This window comes from Esox lucius, chromosome 11 (genome assembly GCF_011004845.1).
Source record: "Esox lucius isolate fEsoLuc1 chromosome 11, fEsoLuc1.pri, whole genome shotgun sequence".
Taxonomy (NCBI): Eukaryota; Metazoa; Chordata; class Actinopteri; order Esociformes; family Esocidae; genus Esox; species Esox lucius.
Genome location: NC_047579.1, coordinates 53,179,808 through 53,202,653, shown reverse-complemented (window position 1 = coordinate 53,202,653; position 22,846 = coordinate 53,179,808). Strand labels below are relative to the sequence as shown.

The 22,846-nt window shown below is 45.2% G+C and overlaps 1 protein-coding gene across 3 annotated transcripts in view; it reads left to right on the top strand.

Annotated features, from left to right (window-relative positions):
- The first annotated feature begins 2,888 nt into the window (after positions 1-2,888).
- The window catches only part of usp7 (ubiquitin specific peptidase 7 (herpes virus-associated)), a 30,174-nt gene continuing 10,216 nt past the window's right edge, over positions 2,889-22,846 (top strand). For 2 of the 3 annotated variants that reach the window (XM_010875017.3, XM_010875019.5), the window contains exons 1-15: positions 2,890-3,809; positions 9,492-9,593; positions 9,687-9,885; positions 10,220-10,358; positions 11,009-11,097; positions 13,082-13,190; positions 13,862-13,992; positions 14,227-14,281; positions 14,596-14,676; positions 15,452-15,542; positions 16,970-17,052; positions 17,317-17,426; positions 17,666-17,843; positions 20,667-20,811; positions 22,556-22,686. In XM_010875017.3, coding sequence (XP_010873319.1) covers positions 3,731-3,809; positions 9,492-9,593; positions 9,687-9,885; positions 10,220-10,358; positions 11,009-11,097; positions 13,082-13,190; positions 13,862-13,992; positions 14,227-14,281; positions 14,596-14,676; positions 15,452-15,542; positions 16,970-17,052; positions 17,317-17,426; positions 17,666-17,843; positions 20,667-20,811; positions 22,556-22,686 — 1,722 coding nt within the window. In that variant the 5' untranslated portion in view covers positions 2,890-3,730. Of the gene's footprint in view, positions 3,810-9,491; positions 9,594-9,686; positions 9,886-10,219; positions 10,359-11,008; positions 11,098-13,081; positions 13,191-13,861; positions 13,993-14,226; positions 14,282-14,595; positions 14,677-15,451; positions 15,543-16,969; positions 17,053-17,316; positions 17,427-17,665; positions 17,844-20,666; positions 20,812-22,555; positions 22,687-22,846 lie in introns of all 3 variants that reach the window. The other variant, XM_010875018.4, reaches the window with a different exon arrangement.

Genomic DNA, 22,846 nt, shown 5'->3' with positions numbered 1-22,846 from the left:
AATCACATTCCAGATTAAAGTAACTCTAACTTCATAATTTTTTGAAAAGCCTTCTATTTCCTCAATGTGTTATATATGACAAAAATCTGCTGCACATCACTCCACAATAAAGGTGTTTTAGGGAAGTCAGCCTTGACTGGTATATGGATTAACTGCTCACTCTCATTCCATAACAATATCCCCCAGCGTCAGTTTAAAGTTAAATTCAGAATTGGTTTCTTGTTCCGAATTAAGGTATCCTTCACCCATCCTTATAGAAATTATCATCCTGCACATCTAGGATTATTCTTAATACTAATAAGCAATATGCAACACTTACAGGCTTGCCTCTAGAATGTTCCTCAGTAAATTACATTTAATTTACCACACTGCCATAGGATGTGTTACCAGCTTTAACACTCACTGTGACCTTTACAGTTAAGTCCTTCTTACACCGCCCTCCCTACACACACACACACACACACACACCTCAACTCAAAATCTGCCATCCTAACAGTAACTTGCACTGGTAGATGTTTCACATTGGTCACTTCTAAAGTTCACTTTGGCTTTCATCCATTTAAGTTCTGTTGTTGATTTCCCAGAGTATGTTGACTGCACCAGGCCCCCAGCTGGTTGTTGATGTCCCAGAGTATGTTGACTGCACCAGGCCCCCAGCTGGTTGTTGATGTCCCAGAGTATGTTGACTGCACCAGGCCCCCAGCTGGTTGTGGATTTCCTGGGGTATGTTGACTGCAGCAGGCCCACAGCTGGTTGTTGATGTCCCAGAGTATGTTGACTGCACCAGGCCCCCAGCTGGTTGTTGATGTCCCAGAGTATGTTGACTGCACCAGGCCCCCACCTGGTTGTTGATTTCCTTGGGTATGTTGACTGCACCAGGCCCCCAGCTGGTTGTTGATTTCCTGGGGTATGTTGACTGCACCAGGCCCCCAGCTGGTTGTTGATGTCCCAGAGTATGTTGACTGCACCAGGCCCCCACCTGGTTGTTGATTTCCTTGGGTATGTTGACTGCACCAGGCCCCCAGCTGGTTGAACTCTCCATGGTACATGGAGTCCTCAAGTCCAAACTTGAACAACTTGATAGATGCACTGTCAGAGGTACAGTCGCTGGTTTAGAGTGAGTAGAGTAGGGGCACACATGATGAACAATAAAACAGGATCAATACGTACAGGTGCCTGCTCAACTAAGCTTGGAAAATAAATAAAAAACCGATGGAAATTATTTAAAAACATAGGTAATTATAGTAATAAAAGAACCAAGCACAGTGCTGTGCTACTAACCATTAACATTTACATAAATATTTATGTTTTATGTGGGTGTTTTAGGTGTGTGTGTCTGTTTAAATAGTGAGTGTATGTGTGAACAGTTGAGTCAGTTTGTGGGTGCTCAGACAGGTCAAGTGTTCAGTAGAGTCAGTGTGTTGGTGTTCAGACAGGTAAAGTGTTCAGGAGAGTGAGATTGTAGGTGGTCAGAAAGATCAAGTGTTCAGCAGAGTCAGTATGTGGGTGGTCAGACAGGTCAAGTGTTCATCAGAGTCAGTATGTGGGTGGTCAGACAGGTCAAGTGTTCATCAGAGTCAGTATGTGGGTGGTCAGACAAGTCAAGTGTTCATCAGAGTCAGTATGTGGGTGGTCAGACAGGTCAAGTGTTCATCAGAGTCAGTATGTGGGTGGTCAGACAGGTCAAGTGTTCAGCAGAGTCAGTATGTGGGTGGTCAGACAAGTCAAGTGTTGAGCAGAGTCAGTGTGTGGATGTTCAGGCAGGTGAAGTGTTCTGAGTCTGTTAGTATGAGAACCTATACTTCTATACAGACCACCTCTGATGGATGGTTGGACAATTAACACTGCATGACCAGGGAGTGAAGGGTATTTGATAATGCTACAGCCTTTCATCAGGTCATAATTTTAGATAGATGTTCTGGGTGGGTGGGAGCACAGACTTAAGTGATTTCTTGGGCTGCCTTTACCCATTGAAGATTTGGATAAATTCACATACCAGCCAGTGATGCAGTGTGTTTACTCCTGTTTTGGGGGTTGACCTGGGCTGGGGGGTGAACAGGACATCCCAATAGCTTTGAGTGAGTCAGCTGAAAAGCTGTGGGACCAGAGCAACTTTCAGTGCAAGAAAAGTCATTCTCAACTCTCTCCACTAGGAGGCATTACTTTCCTACAAAACAGTCTCAATCAGTTCATGTAGCGCTATGAATATTGGAAACAATACTTTTGAACAATATTTAACATATATAAAAAAAACACAGTTACAAAAACTAGTATATCTACTATATTTGTAGGGGCCTAAGATATCTTAATTCCTATTAAACATTTAATTACATTTTATAGAATTTTACAACAGTAATAACAGTAATGCAGTAGATGGTGCACAATCATATGTCATAATCATGTAGCCATATATTTTTGGCAGATAGTGTATCAGATAACCTCTTTGGATTGGAAAATGTGATAGAATGATGGCGGCCCAGATGTGGAGCCCACTCACTCAGTTAAACTATTATCTTCTGGTTTTACACTGAAATCCCAGCGTCTATCCTCAAAATATAACATAAAACGCATGTCACTCATATCTAAAGCGCTTGAGGTTAAGGTTTTTGCAGTGCTTTCTACATTTAATAGAAAATGGGCCCCCAATGCACCCGGTCCTTACGGGCTAATGCTATTGTCGTTATACCAACTAATGTAGCCTATAATTTCAGTTACGATTAAAATATTTCCTTCCATGAGTTGTAGCCAATTATTTCTAAGAAGTGCACTAATCAATGTCAAAACACGGACAGTCAGCAGGCGATTCAGCTAGAGAGCGATTTTGCTGTATGCGCGAGCGTTTAGATCTCCATGCGGATGTGACATTTCAGAGAAGAGCGCGACCGCCATTTTGAGTTTTACCTCAAACTGAACATCACAAACCGAGGGATCGGGTGAGAGGCTCTGGCTGTGACCGGGCAAATTTCTTCATTGAGCAGACGTTTGAAGTGCGACAAGGTGCCGAATTTTGATGCTTATAGTAATACGGTGCTTTAATGTGTGGGAAAATCGATATCGGGCCGTGGCATTGCTATCACCGTAAACTTCTAAATTAGTGCGATTCTAAATTGGAAGCGGGTTTGAATGGATAGCTTTTTTCTCCGCTCTCCCCCATACGAGGGACAATCGGAGCAACACACGGACTGGGAATATTGCAGGGGAAGTTATATTTGAATGTGTATCGATAGTTTATAGACCTTTAGTTTTACAAGTTATTTAATTTCGTTATTTGGCTGCCTTGTGTCAGGTGGCTTTAAAACCGGGTGTTTGTTTCTCCGGCTGCAGGTCGTGGTTGTCTTTCTCACTTCGCCTATTGCCCCACATTTCCCGGGGTAAAGCCGGATTGAGTTAATTCAGCGGGCCTCCCTTTTTGGAGCCCGAGTCACCACCACCAACAGCGACTTGCACCCATCAAGGCGCCGAGATTGGGCGAATAGCGAGCAAATACGTCCGCGTTTCTCTGCCTGCTCCCCCGCCGACCTCCCCTCCTCAATCCCCGGCGCTGACAGCAGACAAGGCCGAGGTCGTTTTAGAACAGGCCCAGCCTCCAAGGCTCGACCTGTCTAACTCATCTCCGCATCCTCAAACACCTAACCAACAAACCAAAACCCGGCTCCCCACGGAACCAGTACCGGACAAGGTCGAGGGGAACAAAGACAACAGGCATCATCCCATCACAACAGTAGCCAACATGAACCATCACCACCACACTCAGCAACAGAAAGCCGGCGAGCAACAACTTAGCGAGCCCGAGGACATGGAGATGGAAGGTAAGAAAAACTACGGACGAAGACGACACGCGAAAACAGTTTAATGAGTTGTTTCTTCATCCTTGACAAGGACGTATGAATCTAGCTAGTGTAAACCAATCTGTCGTAGCTGTAAACATCAAGGCCTGCCTGATAACTAATTTTGCTGATGATGCGTTCATTGCAGCAGCAGCATCAGTACTACTGACCTATTTCGCTCGTTTACCAGTAGCTAACGTTAGCTAGTTTTGTTGACAAGGTAGTTGGTTAATTAGCATTAACCCTAGACATTATGACATTTAGCTGGAGTTTGATCCCACGTCCAGCTTGCTTGTTAGCACATTTACAATGTTGTGTGGTTTCATAAACACTTACTGACGTTAGCTAGCAAGTTAGCGAGATAAACGTGGCGCAGTCAACTTGGTAGATGGCAGCATATTTTAATACTGGTTTGACGCACATAAGCTAATTTTTGACTGAAGCATGTTGTACATTATATTTGCAGACGCAATATATACTTAGAAGTACATAGCTATATAGCTACTAGTAGCTAGTACATTCTATTTTGATCAGTTGGCTAGCTAAGTTAGCAGTAGCATGAATCATTCATCTCAGGTACCCAATCTGGTAACAGAACGAGTTGTCAAATAAACAGACTACTTATCATAATAAAAAATAACGTCTTAATCACTACAAAATCCCAACACACCTGTCCATCGTCCACTTAGGCGTTCCGTTAAATCCGGTTTAGTCTTGATTTCCGCCCTGTTTGTTTGAATGTTTGTAAACAGTTGTAGCTTAGCAAGCTTGGCTATATTACTGTATAGCTAGCCTGTTTCAATTGACTTGAGCCTACGCATGCAGTTTAACAATGGCAGTTAGGACCCAGCTCTGGGTAAAATATTTTACTATTTGCGTACTTGGTCGATCAATTGCCCACTTAGCATATTAATTACTAGTTAGGTATTTCAGTTCTCAATGGTCTTGTCAATTTGCGAACTATTTTGTCATCTGGCCACAATACTAAACCCAGGTGATGTAGCTAGCAAACTAGCTATTTGTAATTAGCCAGCCAAGATTGCTAGTTGCGAATCAGCGAACATTAGCCATGCTAGCTGGGAGACTAGGCATCCGACAAGGTGAGATCCGTTCATGGTCCAAATACATCACGTCGCCACTCAGTGTCGTTGCATAAATAGTATAGTAAGTATGGTTTATTAACTTTAAGCGGTAATATTTTTTAAACGTTATGATTTTAATCGGCACTATTGGTTTGTGCTAACCGTACGGTTATAGAAGGCCTTTCTGTAGACGGGGGGTGTGTGGCGATTTTATTTCAAGATGGTGGATACTTATATTTTGTGTCCATCGGTTAGAAGCAAGGCCTTGTGTATCTGTTTGTTTACGTTTTCATGGAGGAAGGCCAACAACGGGTTGCATGGTCCCCATTTTATTTGATGCTTGTAATTTCTGTAATTATAATATTAACTGCCTTGACATAGCCGGGAACCGATGGGGCTAGCTAACTATGTAATTTAGCAGTGGGTGCAATGTATATTCGTTTAGCCAGCTAAGTGTTGAAGCGAGAAGTGTAACGTTGCCTGCTAGCTTAGCTACACAATCTGCTAAACGTTCAGCTAAGGAACACATATACGTTTATTTGGATTGTCAAACGCCAACACTACGTTAAGCTACGGTAGTAGCGACACCGCTCTAGTCGATGCGGCAAGGCCCGCATGTGGAGGTTACGTCGACATAGCCGGAGCGCGGGGATTTGCTGCTTCATTGTATGAAGAAACAACGCGTGGGCCTCGCCATTTTAATGACCCCCGTTCGTTGGGACAGTCAACACGATTTCTGACAGGTTATTTATCTGTATATTTTTGTATACAGCTCTATGATGAATTGTACAACACACACAATTCAGTCTTAACACAGGATATTGCTTCATTCCACATATATATATATATATATACTCTGATTTATTTTCACAACCATATGTCTATCAGCATATTTAGGACTAGCCCTAAAATATGCTGCATTTTTAAGAGAGGCCTTTTACAGTAATAACAGTCCACTTCCAAGTGTAGGTTTTAATTCATTCATGTCATTCGTAGAACAATTGAATTTAATGGATGTGTAGTACCCAGTGTGCCACACCCCCTTGTGCCTTATTGCTTAGGAACCAAGTGGTTCAAATACTAAAGATGATTGGGTGTAAGTGGCTTATGAGACCTCATACCACAGGTCAGCCTTCACTTCAATTTATCACTGTTTTAATTGTTTCAGTAACTGTTTTAATATAGCAATAAGGCATCTTGGGGCTTGTGCTATGTTACTAATACTGCATGGCTAAGTGCTTATGCCTGAGAACAGCTCTCAGCTGTATTTTGGCCTTATACCATACCCACTCATAACTTATTGCTTTCCTCCACTGCTTTCCTCCAAATAGCCTCCAAAACTGCCTTGACCCAAACTACCTGGTTTATAATGACCCTTAACTCAGACCTCCCTCCTGACCTCCCTCCTCTTGCGTCCAGATCATCACCCTGGCCATGTTCTCATCCACTGTGGTGTGAAAGGTAGAACTGATCCAGGATCAGCACTTACGGAACCAGAAGTGGTCGACCGGCCTTGTGTCACAAATTGAACCCTATTTCGTGTGGCTCCTGGTCAGAGGGGTGAACTATTTGTGGAATAGGAGCTCCTGTTGGGTCTGTGTCCCAAACACCTCCCTGTTGACTTATCACCCGGCCAGTACACTGCCTCGGGCCCCACTGTATGGGAACTGGTACAAAGTAGTTCCCCATGCACAGAGTAGGGTGGCTTTTGGAACTCAAGCGGGATGACACATGTCATTAGCTGGCCATAATCCACTTGAAAAAATTAGGTCAGTCAAACATGTCTCTCTCTCCAGACACACACATGTGTGCACATCTTTTTCAGGAGACATCTTTGTTTTGGTCACAGAAGTGATTGATGAGACTTGTTCATGGCTCTTTATCTGGTTAATTACCTGCCAGTGTTTCTCGTGTCCCATTCCCGAACCAGCTACACGCTTGTGTATGTGTTTCAGAGTAGCTCAAAGCTTAATCCTGCATTGTGGTCTTAATTACCAGACTGCTGTACTCAACTGCCACACACACACACACACACACCAAGAGCGCATCCCAGCCTCAGTGCTGATTGTTTTTTTCTTATGGTGAAAGATGACCGGCGACTCAGTGCGCCCTGGATTGCCACCGTGGCCAAGCCGCGGTGAGCTGGTCTCCAGCAGACCTCCCCAAGCCCAGAGTGAGACCGTCTTCAGACAGTTATAACCAGTGGTTCCAATCCCTGGTCCCCCGGGTACCTAAAGAGGTGCGCATCTCCGTTTTTGCTCCAGTACTAACACTCCTGACTCATTTTGAGATGATTCACTGACTCCGATGGGTTAGAGCTAGTTTGGGCCTGCTCTCCTCCTGGAGATCTACCCACTTTTTGGGTTTCCGCTCAACCCTAATTTAGCACACCTGACCTGCTTTTCACAGCTCATCAAACTGATTCCATGTGTTATGTTAGAGTTTGAGTGAAAACCTACAGGACAGTAGATCTCCTGGAAGGTCTATGCAACCCTTTGCTAGAGCATAAAGTGTTTCCCTGGGACCAGGGTTGGGAACCAATGACCTTCATGATGGCTGATTGTCTGTGTGCCATTTCCTCTGTGTGTCTTAAAGGAATTTTCTCAGGGAAACAAGCTTTGATGTTTAGCTAGTGGATTAGCTCTCAAAAGTATTTGCCCCCTTCAGACTTTTCCACATTTTGTGTTGCAACTAGAGATGCACAGATCTGATACTGGCATCGGACATTTGTCCAGTGTTGACAAAAAATACGGGAATGAGTATTGGCAAAAGCGAGTCTATTTAATGAGACAATTCCGTAAAAATATGGAATATTAAGCATGTCAATACTCTGTCACAAAATGTGTGGCCGTGTATTGAGGGGTGTGGTCGCATGTCTGATGCTCAGATCTGTAATTACGTTTTGCTAGCTTGTACATTTAGGTACGTGCTTGCAAGCAATTTTTGACAAGCAAGGCCAATTTTTGCCAAATACATGACATGAATAAGAATTTTCGATAATTTATTTATGTAGCTCAGTCAGAAAATAATAGCTCATATAAGAGTGGTGTACAGCATTAAACTTTCCGCAACTGCAGAGAACTAATCATGTTCTGGAAATGGGGTCTTTCCTTTAGATTGATGGACTTATCTGACCGATGGTATTGGTTGTAGAAATGCAAATGTAACTGACTGGTCAAGAGTCAAAGACCCACCCCTCTATTGCTCGTGGAATTAAGTTTCACCTACGAACCTCAGAATACAGAACTTGTCCACGTCGTAAACATGTCAAAATTCCAAAAGCGCGCCAAGACTGATCCATGCGCGCATTTTAGCCTCCCAGCGAAAACGTTGTCGCGGTAAAGGCTCTTACTATAAATCTGAAAGTGTTTTCAATTTTAAAAGTATATAATTGTTTGGTTACAGAATTGCGAGTTTGTAAAATGTGTTCAAACTTCGTTCTACAACAGGGCTGGCCAACCCTGTTCCTGGAGAGCCACAGTCCTGTAGGTTTTCTCTCCAACTCTTATTCAACACACCTGATTCTAATTAGTAGTTGGATGAAAAGCTGACTCAGGTTAGTCACAAATGAGGCTGAAGAGAGAACCTACAGGACTGTGGCTCTCCAGGAACAGGGTTGGCCAGCCCTGTTCTACAAGCTTGTCAAATATGGATCAAAGTGGAGTAGGATACAAGAACATTTCCAAGATATTAAATGAATGCACAGTAAATCACAGTATTAGGAAAAGGAGACAACATGGCGGTTTCGGGCATGAAGGACACTGGTCGGGACTCTGTGCACACTAACAATTGCCCGGATGCTTCACAAATATGGCTTTTATGGGAGAGTGGCAAAAAGAAAACAATGCATCTGGTTTGAAATTTACTGGAAGGTATGTAGAGGCTCCATCCTTATTGTGAAGCATAATGGTGGCGTACATCATGTTTTGGGGCTGCTTTTCTGCTTCGGGGCATGGAAATCTTCTGTAGATGGAGGGCAAAATGGAAGCAATGTACAGAAAAATCCTGCAAGAAAACCTGCTGAAGTCTGCAAGAGATGTGGAACTTGGGAGAAGATCGATATTTCAACAGGACAATGACTCTATAACCGAAGCTAGAATGGAGAGTGGCTTAAACAACATGATCAATGTCCTGTAGTGGCCCAGTCAAAGGGCACCCCCAATAGTTATTCCAGTGAATACTGTTCGCCAAAGGAACCCAACCAACTTAACAAGGCTTGAATTATTTTGCAAAGAATGAGAAATTGCTCAGTTCAGATGTGCAAAACTCGTCGTGACTAATCTAAAATAAATTTACTCGGCTGTAATTGCTGCTGAAGGTGCTTCTATAAAATATTGATTAAAGAGGGTGAATTCTTATTAATTATTTTCTGGTTTGTATTTGTAATTAATTTATAGCAATTAGTAGATAAAACATTTTGCCATTCTGGACCTTCGTGTTGATCAGTGGTCGAAACACCTGCATTAATCAAGTTTGATTTCATTTTGTAACTCAAATTGTGGGAAGGTCCAAGGGGAGAATACTTTTGAGAACCACTGTGGATGATGATGATGATGATGATGATCTTTCTCCGTTGGTGCAGCTGGGGACACTGATGACCCCCCGAGAATCCCAGCCAATCCGGTGATCAACGGGAACGTTGCCATGGCAGATGGACACAACACAGAGGAAGACATGGAGGACGGTGAGACATGCGTGCGCACCACGGAGGACGACGTGGATGGATGGTGACACACACACCCTTCCCTGATCCTCTTGTCTCTCCACCTCTGTCCAGACACCAGCTGGCGATCAGAGGCGACCTTTCGCTTCGTGGTGGAGCGTTTCAGCCGCCTCAGCGAGTCCGTTCTCAGCCCGTCCTGCTTCGTCAGGAACCTGCCGTGGAAGATTATGGTGATGCCTCGCTTCTACCCCGACCGGCCGCACCAGAAGAGTGTTGGTTTCTTCCTGCAGTGTAACGCAGAGTCAGACTCCACGTAAGTCAGGTGGTACAGTGTCCACACACACACACACACACTTCCTCTTAGCTGCTAGATGCTCTAACTCTCACATGCCTCAGATGGAAGGCTGGGGGCATGCATAGCCTAAACCGGAGCTGGGGGGCTCTTTTTGTGTCCGGGATCGTACCTGGTCCAAAAACCCTTGATGGGTGTCCTAGCTTAGTCATTACAACACGTAACTTGTAACAAAAAGTTCTCTCTAATCCCCAATCCAGCCAGGAAAGTCAATGAGCTGAAGTGGAGACACAGGCTGGGGTGTTGCGTGTTAAAGGGTCCCACTGGTGTAACGCGTTAATGTGTCCCCGCCTAGATCTTGGTCGTGCCACGCTCAGGCCATGCTGAAGATCATCAACTACAAGGACGATGAGAAGTCATTCAGCCGCAGAATCAGCCATCTGTTCTTCCACAAGGAGAATGACTGGGGCTTCTCCAACTTCATGTCCTGGAGTGTGAGTCGTGCACGCGCACAATCACACATACCTACACATGCGCGCACACCACATTTGAGTGGTCGTTGTATATTAGTAAACTTAAATTTACAGATGGCACCTCTTTCCACACCACAAGCTCGCCCATAGCTTCTGCCATGGAGCTGGACTTGGCTGCCTGACCCTAGTTTTTGGTAGGCACGCAATCTGTAGGCCATGTGCTGTCATCCTGGGAACATGCCTGTTAACACGAGAGGCTGAGAGTCTAGCGTTTTGTCAGCCGAGTCCTGCTCTGACCTTCAGAATCAGCACAATCCCTTAATCAACTTCAGGTTCAGAACAGCTCCCTGTTCTCCAGAGTCAAATTCCTTTTGTGTGTACACATACCTGGTGAATAAAGCTGATTCTGATTGGGTTACCTCAGTGTCCTGAATCATGAGGATGTTTATGTATGTGCCTCACTGGTAAAACTACCTGTCCCTCTGCTGGGCATCAGGTCAGTGAATCACTTTGAACAGCCACCATTTGCAACATGGATAACTCAGGATAAACACGCACGCACTCACACACATCAGCATATCTCACTCGCACTGGGATGTGAACCAACACACTCAAACACCCTGTACACGCGCGCACACACGCACACTCTAACCATTTTTGTGAATTTGTAGGATGTGACTGATCCAGAGAGGGGGTTTGTGGAGGATGATAAAGTCTCCTTTGAAGTCTACGTGCAGGCAGATGCTCCCCACGGAGTCGCGTAAGTGTGTTTCTGTGAATTGCCTGCTTTCTCTTAACCCTCGTGTTTTGTTAACCTTATTTAACCCTTGGGTTTTGTCTTGTTTTTTTGACATTTTGGTTTCCCTCATTATGTTCGCGGGTCAAATTGACCCAGGATGGTAAATCACAACTCGAACAGTGTGACATCCATAACCAACTCGTTGCTCGTATAAATCATGACCTTTTTTTGTTATAATGTAGTCCATTGAGATCACATTGACCTTAGATACATTTTGTTTTTTGTGATTAAAAAACCCAATGTTTATCATATCTTTGCTATGCTGGACAGAATTAAACAATATTTGTAATGTATCTAGCCAATTTTCTGCTTAATATTGTCTACATTTTATGATCATTGTGACAACTTCGGGTCAAAACATGTTACACACAAATCGTGATGTTGAGAGTAAGTTGGAGCAGGGCTGGTCATCTCTGCCCGAAAAACTATGACGATGTTCGCAGAGGCAATGTTTCTGGGACGGTGCTTTCTTCTGTGAATATGGGTTTTGTATGAGCATTCCCCAGCTCATAAAACAAATTACCTTCTTTAAATGTTCCCATGTCCCATCTGGGGTTGATCTCACACCAGAGCACAAATGCATTGTATGCTGAAATGTCCAGCATATTTTAGAACCAGACTAGAGGCTGGGCTTCTGTCATGTCTAGCCTCACCCCCGTGCCCTGGTTCTTCTCGGGGCTAACTCCACCCCCCGTGCCCTGGTTCTTCTCGGGGCTAACTCCACCCCCCCGTGCCCTGGTTCTTCTCGGGGCTAACTCCACCCCCCCGTGCCCTGGTTCTTCTCGGGGCTAACTCCACCCCCCCGTGCCCTGGTTCTTCTCGGGGCTAACTCCACCCCCCCGTGCCCTGGTTCTTCTCGGGGCTAACTCCACCCCCCCGTGCCCTGGTTCTTCTCGGGGCTAACTCCACCCCCCCGTGCCCTGGTTCTTCTCGGGGCTAACTCCACCCCCCCGTGCCCTGGTTCCTCTCGGGGCTAACTCCACCCCCCCGTGCCCTGGTTCCTCTCGGGGCTAACTCCACCCCCCCGTGCCCTGGTTCCTCTCGGGGCTAACTCCACCCCCCCGTGCCCTGGTTCCTCTCGGGGCTAACTCCACCCCCCCGTGCCCTGGTTCCTCTCGGGGCTAACTCCACCCCCCCGTGCCCTGGTTCCTCTCGGGGCTAACTCCACCCCCCCGTGCCCTGGTTCCTCTCGGGGCTAACTCCACCCCCCCGTGCCCTGGTTCCTCTCGGGGCTAACTCCACCCCCCCGTGCCCTGGTTCCTCTCGGGGCTAACTCCACCCCCCCGTGCCCTGGTTCCTCTCGGGGCTAACTCCACCCCCCCGTGCCCTGGTTCTTCTCAGGACGTTTTGTAGCACTCCAAAAACAATTGTTTTGGTGTTTTAAATAAGCACGTTTTAGTTTTTCACTTTGTCCCTGAGAATGTTCAATGGATTTCTCTTGTTATTCCTTTCACTTTATATTCCGTTTTTTGTAATTATTTTCTACTCAAAAGGTAATATAATTCAAACTTGAGTCCTCATTGATTAATCTGATTCCACTTAGCAGAATAAGAAAACAGAAATTGGTGTTTGAGTGTTGTTTTGCTTGACTAGTGGCGTAAAAGAACTAGCTTGATTGGCTTATTTCCTGGCAAAGTTTGCAATATTCAGAGAAAAATTATAGTATACTAACTCATAATATCTCTCCGCAAGATAAGCCGTCTAGCAGTTTTGAGGTTTCAGGGATGTTCCAAATATTTCCACCCACCAATCTGTTATCATTAGACTTCACTCATCTAAACATATACAACACTGCGACAGGCATAGATTGATAGGTGGCTTTTTAAGCCAATAGTACCTGAATGGGCTGGGAGTAGCTGGGAGCCCGATTGGTTGACGATGGTGACTGGCACCTTAGCCCTTCCCTGATTTAGTCTCCTTGTCCCCTCCCATCTGCTGTGTTCAGGTGGGACTCGAAGAAACACACAGGGTATGTGGGTCTGAAGAACCAGGGGGCCACCTGTTACATGAACAGCCTGCTGCAGACACTGTTCTTTACCAACCAGCTGCGGAGGGTCAGTAGAACCACACAGACTGGCGCAGACGCACAGACTGAAGGACTGGCGCAGACGCACAGACTGAAGGACTGGCGCAGACGCACAGACTGAAGGACTGGCGCAGACGCACAGACTGAAGGACTGGCGCAGACGCACAGACTGAAGGACTGGCGCAGACGCACAGACTGAAGGACTGGCGCAGACGCACAGACTGAAGGACTGGCGCAGACGCACAGACTGAAGGACTGGCGCAGACGCACAGACTGAAGGACTGGCGCAGACGCACAGACTGAAGGACTGGCGCAGACGCACAGACTGAAGGACTGGCGCAGACGCACAGACTGAAGGACTGGCGCAGACGCACAGACTGAAGGACTGGCGCAGACGCACAGACTGAAGGACTGGCGCAGACGCACAGACTGAAGGACTGGCGCAGACGCACAGACTGAAGGACTGGCGCAGACGCACAGACTGAAGGACTGGCGCAGACGCACAGACTGAAGGACTGGCGCAGACGCACAGACTGAAGGACTGGCGCAGACGCACAGACTGAAGGACTGGCGCAGACGCACAGACTGAACATAAACACACACTATCCCAAGCTCAAGTCCAACTTTCTGCATGGATGTCTGATACCGGTACAGGGAGATGGTAGGTGTGTGTAATGCCTCTGGTTTTCCCCGTGCCAGGCGGTGTACATGATGCCGACAGAAGGAGACGACTCCTCAAAGAGTGTTCCTCTGGCTCTCCAGAGGGTCTTCTATGAGCTGCAGCACAGCGACAAGCCTGTCGGCACCAAGAAACTCACAAAGTCCTTCGGGTGGGTTGTGTGGCCCTGACAGGTTCATCAACGGATGCATCTCATTTTACTTCTGGAATGTCAGATTATTTAGTTAAATGTGGTTAAATGAGTTTGTTTGGTTTTCTTGTTAGAACGTGTGGCGCTCATGAGGACTAAATGTTTTTGTCTTAAATGAGGGGCATTAAAGTCTCCATCCAACACGTTGGTTGTGGTGGACGTGAAGTGATTGTGAAGATGTTGTTTCCTCTGTAGCTGGGAGACATTAGACAGCTTCATGCAACACGACGTTCAGGAGCTCTGCCGAGTGGTGAGTTGGTTCCTCCTGTGGGTTTCACCATGCTGTCTTCACTGCCATAGCCAATCAGGAAAGGGAAATAACTTGTGCCGCTCTGCACTTGAGATATAATTAGTTTGTGAGTCTGTGGTTGTATTTTGGGTTATAGGGATATGTTTAGATCTGGGGTAAAAGTCGTTTTTGGGGTTAAGGTTATAGTTTTAGGTATAAGGGGTTCGGGAGAACAGGGTTTTAAAGAGGAATCACATTTTTGTTCCAAAGAAGTCCTTCCAAGGATGGTAAAACGTGTGTGTTTGTTCTTAAGTCATTTGGGTGATGGGTTTCAGCTCCTGGACAATGTCGAGAACAAGATGAAAGGCACCTGTGTGGAAGGAACTATCCCCAAACTGTTCAGAGGAAAGATGGTGGTACGTCCTTGACCCCTGTCGCTGTCTGTCCCTGTCTGTCCCTGTCTGTCCCTGTCTGTCGCTGTCTGTCGCTGTCTGTCCCTGTCTGTCGCTGTCTGTCCCTGTCTGTCGCTGTCTGTCCCCGTCTGTCGCTGTCTGTCCCTGTTGTTTACTTGTGAAAGTATGTAGAAAATAAGAATCTCCTGCTTTTTATGGTAGAATTTTTTCCCAGGGGATTTTCTTTAATAAACTCTATGTAAACACACATGGCAGTTTAGTGGTTCTGACATCGGTCACAACTTCTTGTGGACCACCATTTCTTTTATCAGCTTAAACATATGCTGTTATAGCACATAAATATATATAAATCACTGGACATATACACAAGTACAGGGAAGTTTCTTCCGAATCTACATGTTTGCCACTGCTAAATGAGCTGGCTACAGGGGAAAGAAAAATTGACAAAACACTCAGATTCTCAGTGTTCTGGGGTCGTTTCTGATCAGTAGGGCCCAACTGTGTGGGTTCCCCTGTAGCGGTTCAGGGTTGTAGTGCCCTAAATGGGCCTTTTCTTTCCATACATCAGCAAGCTGTGGAAGTTGCATGAACTGGTACTTTTGTGTAGATTGACAACCTGACGAATGAATCTGATTTGCTTGAAATTGCATGTAGTCCATTTGTTGGGATAATGTCTGCCAGGTCTGCCTTTGGGAGGGCCTCAAAGGCTGCTGGGAAATTCCAGGCCTGGTAAGAACAAAAAGGAACAACAATAGCCAATGTGTGGTTGTGTCCCCAGTCATACATCCAGTGTAAACATGTGGACTACCGGTCCGAGCGGATAGAGGACTACTACGACATCCAGCTGAGCATCAAGGGAAAGAAAAACAGTGAGTTCACCTTTCTCTTCCGGGTCGGCGGTGTCGGGTCATATGGCTCTAGTTGCTGTGGATGTAGATTAGGCGAGCACCCTGGCCGTGTGTGTGTGTGTGTGTGTGTGTGTGTGTGTGTGTGTGTGTGTGTGTGTGTGTGTGTGTGTGTGTGTGTGTGTGTGTGTGTGTGTGTGTGTGTGTGTGTGTGTGTGTGTGTGTGTGTGTGTGTGTGTGTGTGTGTGTGTGTGTGTGTGTGTGTGTGTGTGTGTGTGTGTGGGGGTGTGTGTGGGGGTGGGGGTGGGGGTGTGTGTGGGGGTGGGGGTGGGGGTGGGGGTGGGGGTGGGGGTGGGGGTGGGGGTGGGGGTGGGGGGCAGGTGTGACATGGGAAAACCTGGTGGGACACCAGTTAGCTGCAGTGTTTGTTACAGGGATTTGATGGTATATGAACACCGCACATTTCAGAGCAGAGCGGGTGGAGATGAGCATCTGTTGGTTCCCTGTGTGGAAGACAGCAGATCTAGGCTGTTCAGAACATATGGAACAGACTGCCTGGGGGGTGAGAAGAGCCTCTGATGTTGGTCAAGGAGCTCATTCTCAGACAACAGGGCCGTGATTTAGAGATGGCTCCCTCAGATGAGACAACAGGGCCGTGATTTAGAGATGGCTCCCTCAGATGAGACAACAGGGCCGGGATTTAGAGATGGCTCCCTCAGATGAGACAACAGGGCCGGGATTTAGAGATGGCTCCCTCAGATGAGACAACAGGGCCGGGATTTAGAGATGGCTCCCTCAGATGAGACAACAGGGCCGTGATTTAGAGATGGCTCCCTCAGATGAGACAACAGGGCCGTGATTTAGAGATGGCTCCCATAGATGAGACAACAGGGCCGTGATTTAGAGATGGCTCCCTCAGATGAGACAACAGGGCCGGGATTTAGAGATGGCTCCCATAGATGAGACAACAGGGCCGTGATTTAGAGATGGCTCCCTCAGATGAGACAACAGGGCCGGGATTTAGAGATGGCTCCCTCAGATGGTTCAGAAAGGAGAGACAGAAGGGAGACCTGTGTGTAGTTTGACGTAATGGTACCTGGAAGAGTTCTGATCTCAGGCCAGTCTCTTAATACAGGGCCACATAGTTTATTGAGGTCTGTAAGGGTACCTGGTTATTATGGAAGAGCCTGTACTGATCTTATTTCAGACACTTTTAATACTAGGCCGTGTGGTTTATTGAGGTCTATATGACTGTTGCTTTCAATTTAAGTTTCTTATTGTTTCTGTCCAATAGAGCATCAAAATCCCTTTAAAGCTATTCATGTTAGAAATAAAATAGTTTGACTTGGTGTCTGTCTGTGTGTCTAGCTAACAGTTTTCTATCTCTCTTGCTCTCTGTCTGCCTTTCTCTCTCTCTCTCTCTCTCTCTCTCTTTCTCTGTTTGTCTCTAGTCTTTGAGTCCTTTAAGGACTATGTAGCTGTGGAGCAGCTTGATGGAGACAACAAATATGATGCGGGAGAACACGGCCTACAGGTGAATCCTTATTCAGGCTCTATGAAGGGTCATGGAGAGATTTTAGATGCTTTATAATTATTCTACTGGTGAGTCCTTATTCAGGCTATATGGCTATGGAGTGATTATTGCACTGATGAAGTGTTTTTAATTGTTTCTAAAGGGTTAACGGAACGGTTGCCATAGTGCTGGTGTTTTGTTATAAGCTGGTGTAGTGTCTGTCTTTGTCCTCTGGGTGGTGCTGTTACGTGTTTAAATTCAGGTAACTGAAGGTGTGTTTTCTAGGAAGCGGAGAAGGGGGTGAAGTTCCTGACCTTCCCTCCAATCCTGCATTTACAACTGATGAGGTTCATGTACGACCCTCAGACTGACCAGAACATCAAGATCAATGACAGGTAACCCTTTTGATTTTGCCGTTCTATTCATAGTACCTGGTGGTTTCCCTTTGTGGTTCTGCTGCACCTGTTCTGTTGTGGGGTGGTCTAAACATGGCTTACATTGTAATGACACTGGTCGTAAAGATAACTCCCATTATCTGTTCCTCTCCCCTTTCCTTCACCCTCCCCCTTTCTGCTCCTCTCTCCTCCCCTTCCTTCCATTTCTCCTCTCTCCTCCCCCTCTCTCCTTCTACCAGGTTTGAGTTTCCAGAGCAGCTTCCCCTGGATGAGTTCCTCCAGAAGACAGACTCCAAGGACCCAGCCAACTACATCCTGCACGCTGTTCTGGTTCATAGTGGAGACAACCATGGAGGCCATTATGTTGTCTACCTTAACCCCAAGGGCGATGGCAAAGTCAGCGTCAAGGAACCAATCGTGAGTCAATCCACTGTTTGCAGGGTTTAATCATGTATGGGTGTAAGAATGAGAAGGAACACAATGCAGGGTTTAATCATGTATGGGTGTATGAATGAGAAGGTACACAATGCAGGGTTTAATCATGTATGGGTGTATGAATGAGAAGGTACACAATGCAGGGTTTAATCATGTATGGGTGTATGAATGAGAAGGTACACAATGCAGGGTTTAATCATGTATGGGTGTATGAATGAGAAGGTACACAATGCAGGGTTTAATCATGTATGGGTGTACGAATGAGAAGGAACACAATGCAGGGTTTAATCATGTATGGGTGTACGAATGAGAAGGAACACAATGCAGGGTTTAATCATGTATGGGTGTATGAATGAGAAGGTACACAATGCAGGGTTTAATCATGTATGGGTGTATGAATGAGAAGGTACACAATGCAGGGTTTAATCATGTATGGGTGTATGAATGAGAAGGTACAAAATGCAGGGTTTAATCATGTATGGGTGTATGAATGAGAAGGTACACAATGCAGGGTTTAATCATGTATGGGTGTATGAATGAGAAGGAACACAATGCAGGGTTTAATCATGTATGGGTGTATGAATGAGAAGGAACACAATGCAGGGTTTAATCATGTATGGGTGTATGAATGAGAAGGTACACAATGCAGGGTTTAATCATGTATGGGTGTATGAATGAGAAGGTACACAATGCAGGGTTTAATCATGTATGGGTGTATGAATGAGAAGGTACACAATGCAGGGTTTAATCATGTATGGGTGTATGAATGAGAAGGAACACAATGCAGGGTTTAATCATGTATGGGTGTATGAATGAGAAGGAACACAATGCAGGGTTTAATCATGTATGGGTGTATGAATGAGAAGGTACACAATGCAGGGTTTAATCATGTATGGGTGTATGAATGAGAAGGTACACAATGCAGGGTTTAATCATGTATGGGTGTATGAATGAGAAGGAACACAATGCAGGGTTTAATCATGTATGGGTGTATGAATGAGAAGGTACACAATGCAGGGTTTAATCATGTATGGGTGTATGAATGAGAAGGAACACAATGCAGGGTTTAATCATGTATGGGTGTATGAATGAGAAGGAACACAATGCAGGGTTTAATCATGTATGGGTGTATGAATGAGAAGGTACACAATGCAGGGTTTAATCATGTATGGGTGTATGAATGAGAAGGAACACAATGCAGGGTTTAATCATGTATGGGTGTATGAATGAGAAGGAACACAATGCAGGGTTTAATCATGTATGGGTGTATGAATGAGAAGGTACACAATGCAGGGTTTAATCATGTATGGGTGTATGAATGAGAAGGAACACAATGCAGGGTTTAATCATGTATGGGTGTATGAATGAGAAGGAACACAATGCAGGGTTTAATCATGTATGGGTGTATGAATGAGAAGGTACACAATGCAGGGTTTAATCATGTATGGGTGTATGAATGAGAAGGAACACAATGCAGGGTTTAATCATGTATGGGTGTATGAATGAGAAGGAACACAATGCAGGGTTTAATCATGTATGGGTGTATGAATGAGAAGGAACACAATGCAGGGTTTAATCATGTATGGGTGTATGAATGAGAAGGAACACAATGCAGGGTTTAATCATGTATGGGTGTATGAATGAGAAGGTACACAATGCAGGGTTTAATCATGTATGGGTGTATGAATGAGAAGGTACACAATGCAGGGTTTCTGTTAGCCGGCAAACGAAAATATCAACGGCCAAATGTCTGGTTGAAAATATGCCATATAAACTATATAGATTAATATCCTATTATGTAGCCTAATATTCTGACCTATATGATATGTTGCCACAGAAGCAGCAAGCCACCGCTCGCTCTTACAGTAAGACTTACTGTGTGTTTGGTCATGTGACTAAGCGTGGCGCCAGATTGAAAAGCCACACACTCCGATGGCAGCTCTGGCATACGACTCCGTGGGCGAAGCAGACATCCCCAGGCCGGTTAAAAAAACAAAAAACAAGCCATGGTGCAAGTGAGGCCTGCCAGACCACAGAAAAGATCTTTGAAATAGCCTTCCTTACATAGCAAAACGTGTTTCGATGTTTCATATGCAATGTGAAAACAACATATATTTATATCTGTACATTTTAATGCGTATTATCCAATTAGGGAATATGGTTGGAAATAACAAAATTGTACACATGCTTGAGTTTTTCTTTTTTCTTTTTTCTTAGCGACTGAAACACATTTGTCTATTAAGTAATAATGCTGTGAAATTAGGCTACATTATGGTGCATTGCAAAACAATTCAAAACTAGATTTAAACGTAGTGAGATTTAATAGGAAACGGTGAATAATAGTGTAGGTGAATAATCTGCACCTATAACTTTTCGCAGAGCTGCCAAACGCTCTGACATCCCATGGAAATTGACAGAATTCTCACAAAATATTGTGCAAAAAGATTTTCTATAAAGAAATTATTGCGATCTGGCTGAAATTATTTAGATCGACAGCCCTAAGTGTAGCCCATATGCTCAGTTTGCAAAGATTGTGAAGAGTTAATTCTGCCGACTAACTTAAACATTTGTTGGATCGTAGCGTGTGTGTTTTATTGCTGTTTAAATGTAGTCTGTTATATGGCTATGTAAAACCACATGTCTGGTAGCTCTTCTATCTGACCGGACTTCTCGAATTTTAACGGCCATCATGGACCTCAAAGACTAGCGCAAACTATGATGGTGTCTTTTGGCTGCATTAATAGGATGTTTTCCTTCTCCTTCCGATCCTCCTTTTCTCTCGTCTCCCTTTCTCCCTCCTTCCAGTGGTGCAAGTTTGATGATGATGTGGTGTCGAGGTGCACCAAGGAGGAGGCCATCGAACACAACTACGGTGGCCATGACGACGACCTGTCAGTCCGTCACTGCACCAACGCCTACATGCTGGTGTACATACGGGAGTCCAAACTCAGTAAGTCGCCCTATGATGCTTCATAACTCTTTAAGTCACCTTATGACGAGGTATAACTGAACAAGTCACCCTGTCACTAGGACGTGTTATAGGTAGCTTTCATCAGGCTATGATGACTTATTTATGATGGAGTACTAAGTCCAGGCCTAGACGGTTATTTCTTATTTTATTACTTATACTAAGTCATTAGTAATGCTATGTGTTATGCTGCCTTCGTAACACGGTGTAGTTGGTGCGAAGCCGTGTTATGTTGGTGTAGTTGGTGTTGAAGTGTTGGTGTCTTTAAGAAGTCCTGGGCTGGTTTTGACACTGTGATATTGATAATGAATATTGCGATATCGATATACATTCCGATATTGTTGAGCAAAAGTTATGGGAAAACACATCAAAATAGTTTCATAACACGAAAACAAGTTTTCTTACAACACAAGGGTTTATTTCAACGGACAGTCATATTGGACTGGTACAACATGAATAAATAAAGACCATGTCTACCAAACAGAACAAGTTGTATTGGTGGTACCGCAGACCTGTCAACACTGTACAACTTTTTAGAGACTTGACCACGCCCCTACCTGTTACCAGGTCTCTATGCCCGACCTGACCACGCCCCTACCTGTTACCAGGTCTCCATGCCCGACTCGACCACGCCCCTACCTGTCACCAGGTCTCCATGCCCGACTCGACCACGCCCCTACCTGTCACCAGGTCTCCATGCCCGACTCGACCACGCCCCTACCTGTCACCTGGTCTCCATGCCTGACTTGACCACGCCCCTACCTGTCACCTGGTCTTCATGCCCGACTCGACCACGCCCCTACCTGTCACCTGGTCTCTATGCCAGACCCGGATCCACCAGTGTCTGTAAAATTTGTAATCTGCATTGTGAGGAGAGTTCAATGAGCAACATGTTGTCATTGGTGGTCAGTGCTTCTCTTGGTGTACAGGTACTTGTTTTGATGATGCCTAGTAAAATCTCCCAAATTGAGTGCCTACATTGCTTAGAGCGGAAAGTTTAAAACATGAAATCAAAATGGATTTAATTAGATTTTGTTACTCAAAGATAAAGACCATAATTTCAAAGTGAACAATTTAATTCACGAATGCAAATCATAAAGTAGTGAATATTTGGTAGAGGCACCTTTTGGCAGCAGTTACATCCATCAGTCTATTAAATGACTCTCTACTAGCTTTGCACATCTGGACATTCTTTAAAAATAATATTTGTCAAGTTGTAAGGGAACCTTTGGTGAACAGCAATTTTCATCCCTTTGAAAGTCTTCTCAGTTGGATTGAGGAGCCACCATAATGCCTCACAGTTGTGGTGTTCTCAGAATGTGTGGGCTTACACCAAACATACTGCTTAGCGTTGTGGGTCAAAAGTGCCATTTTGGTCTCATCAGTCCATACAGTTTCCTTTGGCTTGGTCTCTGAGTCTCTCTAGTTGAGAGTTGATGTAACTTTAGTTCTATCCCACAATGCCTTTCTGCCTCTCTAATAAAGGCCTTATTTGTGTAGTACCTGGGCTATTGTTGCAGTATGCACAGTGTCTCCCAGCACTCCTAGTGTTGCCATAGGCCTCTTTGTGGCCTGCCTGAAGAGTATGTACTCTCCTGTAAACTAGGTATCCCTGATGCAAGATCCAATGTTTGGCGCCATAAAACCCTGTTGGCCCTATAAAACCCTGTTAGCGATGGTTTGCTGAGGTGAGGTATGATCGATGATGCTGCCTTTTCCTGTCCAGGTGAGGTGTTGCTGGCCGTGAATGATGTGGACATCCCCCAGCAGCTGGTGGAGAGGCTGCAGGAGGAGAAACGGGTGGAGGCCCAGAAGAGAAAAGAGCGCCAGGAGGCTCACCTCTACATGCAGGTCCAGGTTAGTGTCTGAACCCAGACCTTGTCATCCGGAGGTTTTTTCACTGTCAGTCAGTCTGGGTAGGAGCATAAAGGACTCAAATGTAAACGGGGCAAAAACCCATTTGAACTCCACTTTTACATGATTGATTGAACAGCGCCGAAGAGAACCTCTTCAAAAA